Raw genomic sequence first — 5,581 nt, 5'->3', positions numbered from 1 at the left:
GAAATGATCATCATGATAGAATAACACGAATCTGAGCTCGTACAGAAAGATGTGTGTATTCTTTTCCCCCACATGCTGTTAAACAATGGAACGGTAGAGAAATATTCTGAAGGTTTTTCGAAGCATCCTTTACCACGCACTTAAGCGTGAATTACAGAGTAGTTACGTAGATGTAGATGTTTTCTAAATCTACAATATTACAAACGTGTATTTGCTTTTCATAGACTGTCTGCTGAGATTTTATAAGAACGAAAATATTTAGTTGTGATCTAATTTTTATGACTCAGTACTTTGACAGAGCTTTTCCTGGTGTCTCACCCTTCCTTCTCCTCCGTAACGAAAGATAACGTCTGTGATGAGATGTTCGTCCACTGCTGCAGAGATAAACTTTTTTACTTTTTTTTAAACTTGTCCAAACTTAATAATCTATTTCAATGTCTGAAAACATTTTCTCACTGATGTGCCACGATCAGTTATTTCCTGACAGTCCGAGCTATCTCTTTTCTCCTTCCTTGGACCTCATAAAAGCTCCTGACTTTTCAGTGTGATATCAGATTTTGTACGAAACATCTGATACACAAGATTTGGCTGTATTATTGTAGCTTACTACTGGCTAAGTACTCCGAGCACATATCCCAAAGTAAAATGTTGTATAATTTTGATTGTGTATAAATTAACAGGTTATGGGTTCATATGCTGGTTTGTGTAGTATTTGTGTGCTATAAACTAATGACATTTTCCAGATTATGTTATGATTTATTGATGACTTTCACTTATTGTTCCAGAGTTGCCATAACATCTCCGAAGTCGACGTTATTAAACTTATATTCAAAAAAGTGTATTTAAACAGGATGCTCATAAAATATTAGCTGGAAATGTATAACCAACCATCTGTGTTACATCTTCCTACAGTTGGCGCACGTGGGACAGTTTGAGATGGCGAGTCTCAAGACTAACATAATACCTTTGTTGTTGCCTTTGTATTGTATCTTTATTACACAGCACTTATGACATGCCTGAAAATTGCTTTTGTATGTACATCAAGCCTACATGGAAGTAATCAGTAACAAAATAACTACAGTTTTTTGTATAAATGTGGAGAACGCTCCTAGCTGTAATGTGGTATAAGATAACATCAACTACGACGTCCTCTGTAAAAAAGTTTCAAGCATATGAGGACCAGAGATCTTGTCCAAACTACGTTGCCCACTCTCTCAATTTGATTCCGTGTAATCCCATTGAGACACTTATTTAGTAACTCAGAGTCAGACCAGTCTCTGAAAATTTACTTTCTAATGCCCATGACAATATTTGGTAGGTAATTACGTGCATATACACGCTTTGGTCGTTGGTACCTATCGTATGTCAACCAAGTGTCTGGAGCGTTTAAACATAATCAATATAACTGTTCAAGGTTTGTAGGCAGAGCACATTATACGCTATGGAGTATACCATTCTACTGCCATATGCACCAAAGCGAATATTATTAGGTGTCTTGTTCTCTAAAAATCACGTATTCAGTAATACGTCATTCACAAACAATAAGAGAAGGAGGAGTGGTGCGAGGAAAAATAAATACTTTCACGAGCAAGATACACAAAGCACGGAACCTGCTTAAAGAATTCATGAACTTCTGTTAAAATTTCAAACATCGTTTCCCCCAAATATTCTCTTTCGCTATATAACGAACATTTTCCTGTCAACCACTAGCAATAATGACCTACAATTTGCCGTATTTTTGCTGCCTATCAATTGGCACATTTTATCATTTTTAATTTTCTAGTTTTGCAAAAGTATTATCTGAAGAATAATTACCACTTCTTTGAAGTCCTTTTGGGAACAGGCGTCCAACAAACTCATCATCTCTCTATACAACATTATCTTTACAGGACATGCAGCACAATAGAATACGTTCCATTTATTTACCATGGCTGGGATAGCAGTGTTTGGGTCTCCTGAAAGAGTGCAGTATAATAACATATTGTTTGTTCTTAACCGTGGTCCCATTCGTGTTACATTGAAGTATGCTGTGCGAGAAAAATTGAGCCTTTAAATATGTGGACATGCATTAAGCTTATCTAGTGCTAATATCTTGCCCCTACATATAAATGGGCACCAGTACATTCCCATATGCATTTCGAAAACGTAGTTCGGAAATTTTTGGAAGGCCAACCTTGAATTATCAGAAAAGTTATGGTTTGAGAATTTTTTACTGAAGTTTAATTATCAATTACATATTTCTTCTTTAGACTTTCAATAATATTTCAGTCTACCCAATTTGATATGGGTGGATGTGTATTACTCAGAGCACATATTGCTGAGAGAACCGTCAAGAATATTTCCGCTATAAAGAAGATGCATCCACTAGTTATTTCCTTAATGACTCTCAGTCTGTTTTCTTTCCTATTTAATCTTTTACACTGAATGTAGTAGCGTTCACATAGCCATTCTGCTACAGACTGAAGGGAATGGTCATATCGGTCTGATTAAGTTTAGTGACTTCTATTTTTATTGGTGACGTTATTCTAAAACAATACTGAGTACACCATCTACTTATAATGATTAATATTCATATCTTCATGAAGGAAGCTTAATTTCTCATTAGCGACAGGTTCCCTGCAACTGGCAGCACGAACGGTCTAAAAGGGGTACGTACCCTTCCCTTCTGCCATTGCTACCGCTGGTGTAACGCTGAATTGCGGTTAATATTCGTTCTAGATGCTGTTATCTACGAAACATAAAGTCCAGATCCCAGATAAATACTGTTGTCGAAGGCAACTTATTAATCAAATAACAGAAGCATAGTTAAATTTAAGAATCACACTATCAAACTAATGTTTGCTAATACCCATACATAAAAAGAGGTAAAAAATATATAGTTGAAGGAGGAGTAAATAGGCTTCAAGGAAACCATCTTAAACCGCAAGTTGTATTAAAGAGCATCAAATCCTTTTCGTTCAAAAGTTATGTATCAGTAATCTTTCACAGGGCTCTCTATAGATGAGAAGAGTGTTTTCTCAAAGTATGTTATTTGCACATATCAGTTCATGAAGTACACGTAGTCTGTAACACGGGCTCCTTCGGCAACGTACAGCATCTTTTGGAACTGCAAATGAAGTGGTAAAGAATTTGATGAGGTATGAAGCGATAGTAACTCCTGTAATAATTTTTAAATATTGGTACCATATTTTTGGAGAACTGGTTGCTTTTACAGCACACAGTAAATAAAGCATTAATGGAGCTTTTTCATTGCTAGTTCAATCAGAATTGGTTTTTATGAATCATAAGAACACTTCCATCAATTAATTCGGTTAAAGTCAACTACAAAGGTAAAAACTGAAATCCTTTAACGTTCCCAGATGCGCTGATCTTGCACCAATAGAAAACACCACTCTAAAACAGGGGAGGCGGCCCTGGTTGTCCAGTTGGTTCAGGCCCACCAGTTGGTTGTGGCCCTCCAGTTGGTTGGGGCTCTCCAGTTGGTTCAGGACCTCCAGTTGGTGGGCCTGGTGGTCCAGTTGGTTCAGGACCTCCAGTAGGTTGACCTGTTGGATCAGGACCTCCGGTTGGTGGGCCTGGTGGACCAGTTGGTTGTGGCCCATCAGTTGGTCCAGGAGGGCCAGGAGGAGTCTCTTGGCTGCGGCATGCTGATACCTGTATTTGAATGTCATACTGTGAACTACGTCATATATGTAGATGGAAATTAAGTGGTATTCCATCTGAATGGAGATTAAGATTCCGCTAATGTAGTTTTGAAACAAAGACAATAAATCGCGGAAATTATGATGTGTGACTATTCTGTCTGTTGTGATCTCTGATGAAAGTTGATTTCGCCTCAGTGCCAGTGATGGCTGTGTGTTGGTTAGCTGGAGGTAATGCGAGGGCCTGCAGCCTATCAATTGCCGTGCTAGACACACTGGACCTACAACTGGAATTATGGTCTGGTGTGGCCTGCCACTCTGCATGGCAGCACCAGCAGTCTCAAGGTCATCCCACGCACTCTGACTGGAGGTATGCACATCAGTTTGGTGATTCGACCTGCAGTGCTGCCATTGATGAACAGCGTTTACCAAAAGGACAATGCTCGTCCACATACTGCTGTTGTAAGCCAACATGCTCTACAGTGTCCACATGTGCCTTGGCCTTCTCGATCGCCAGATCTGTCTCTGGTCGAGAACGTATGGGACGTCATCGGCTGACAACTCCATCGTAGTCCACAAACAGCATTAACCGTCCACGTATTCACCGACCAAGTGCAACAGGCGTGAAGCGCCATCCCAAAAACTGACATCCGCACTTGTGCAACACAATGCATTCGCCTTTGCGTGCTTGCATTCAACAGTCTGACGGTTACGCCGGTTATTAATGTACCAACATTTCATATTTGCGATACCTTATCTCGCACTTACACTGTCCTGTCGTCTTGCTATGTAAATGATTTAAATATGATACGTAGTTAAATCTGTTCCCGAAATTTCTTTACTCTATATTAATTATTTTTTGTTGTTGCGGTTTTCCCGTAACGTCGACTTGCGACCATATGGTGTAATCACTGTTGCCTCAGAAATCGCAATGGAGCAAAATCTCTAAGTGTTTCAGGCATTCTTCAGAATTTCTTGAAGAGAAGCAAAGTCTGTACAAGGTTTGTCCCATTCGGGTTGTCTCATGAACGAAAGCAACTATGCCCGGGCACATGCCGTGACTAGCTTGAAATCAAACACGTGGACAATTCTTTTCTAGAACAAGCCATCACGGGTGATCAGATTTGGTGTTATGAAATCGAAGCTATCGCAGAATGATAAAATGCATAATTTCATATGAAGTTTTAGCGATTTGACGACATAACTGACATTCAAATCAATGGGACACACCAGTTGAACAACGTGTCAAAGACAGATTTCACTGACAGTTACTCATGGGTGTATGAATGTTCTGTGCCTTCTAATTAGGTGGGACAGGGGAGGGGATGTAGAACACCTAGAGCGTTGAAATCAACATCTTAATTTTCCTGTACTTTGTATTAATTTATTGTCGAATCTTTTTGGATTGATGTCGTGCGATTTAGGAAATCCCCTTTAATCGCGTGTGAATGGTGAGACAGTGATTGCAACTGTCACCCTCTCAAACATTTGTCCAATAAGAAGAAATATGCCGATTATTGAATGAAATTATGGATGTATAGCTTATAACGAGTCACACGTAGTTGAGAAATTTTTAACAATCTCGTACACTCTCTTCACTTATGCGTGTAGAACTAATTTGAAGTCGCTTACAGATCCGAAAATGTTGGAAATAATTTTCCACCCTTACACTCGAGAATACCATGTTGTAGGTACATTTTGAAGCATACAGTGTTTGCAAGTTAATATAGAAATAAGTACCAGTAAAGATACGTTGAGCACAAATTTCGATAAAGTCTCAGTCCTTACTACTCACCACAAGACACACGAGAAGAGCTGCCACTGTCGCCCTCATGGTGATGGAAGTGTTGTTGTGAACATGGGCTGCAGAGCTTTTATAAGGCTCGCCACTGCGTGATGTGGAGTACTCGTGATTCCGTGACTCTTCAACAAAGGGACGA

General features: G+C 39.3%; 1 protein-coding gene across 1 annotated transcript; it reads right to left on the bottom strand.

The window, feature by feature from the left end:
* Positions 1-3,236: 3,236 nt before the first annotated feature.
* On the bottom strand, positions 3,237-5,581 carry LOC124596178 (proline-rich protein 2-like). The gene is made up of 2 exons (XM_047135218.1): positions 5,437-5,581; positions 3,237-3,654 (listed from the first exon to the last, which is right to left on the bottom strand). The coding sequence occupies exons 1-2, from the start codon at positions 5,473-5,475 to the stop codon at positions 3,394-3,396; spliced, it is 300 nt and encodes a 99-aa protein (XP_046991174.1). The 5' UTR covers positions 5,476-5,581; the 3' UTR covers positions 3,237-3,393.

The sequence above is a fragment of the Schistocerca americana genome, chromosome 2 (assembly GCF_021461395.2).
Source record: "Schistocerca americana isolate TAMUIC-IGC-003095 chromosome 2, iqSchAmer2.1, whole genome shotgun sequence".
In the NCBI taxonomy this organism is placed as follows: domain Eukaryota; kingdom Metazoa; phylum Arthropoda; class Insecta; order Orthoptera; family Acrididae; genus Schistocerca; species Schistocerca americana.
This window is presented reverse-complemented; position numbering and strand designations above follow the sequence as displayed.

Bases quoted from the DNA above. Each gene is read 5' to 3' on its own strand.
- LOC124596178 (XM_047135218.1), bottom strand. From the start codon at position 5,475: ATGAGGGCGACAGTGGCAGCTCTTCTCGTGTGTCTTGTG. The intron at 3,655-5,436 runs GTGAGTAGTAAG...ATTCAAATACAG, and splicing joins CTCTTCTCGTGTGTCTTGTG to GTATCAGCATGCCGCAGCCA.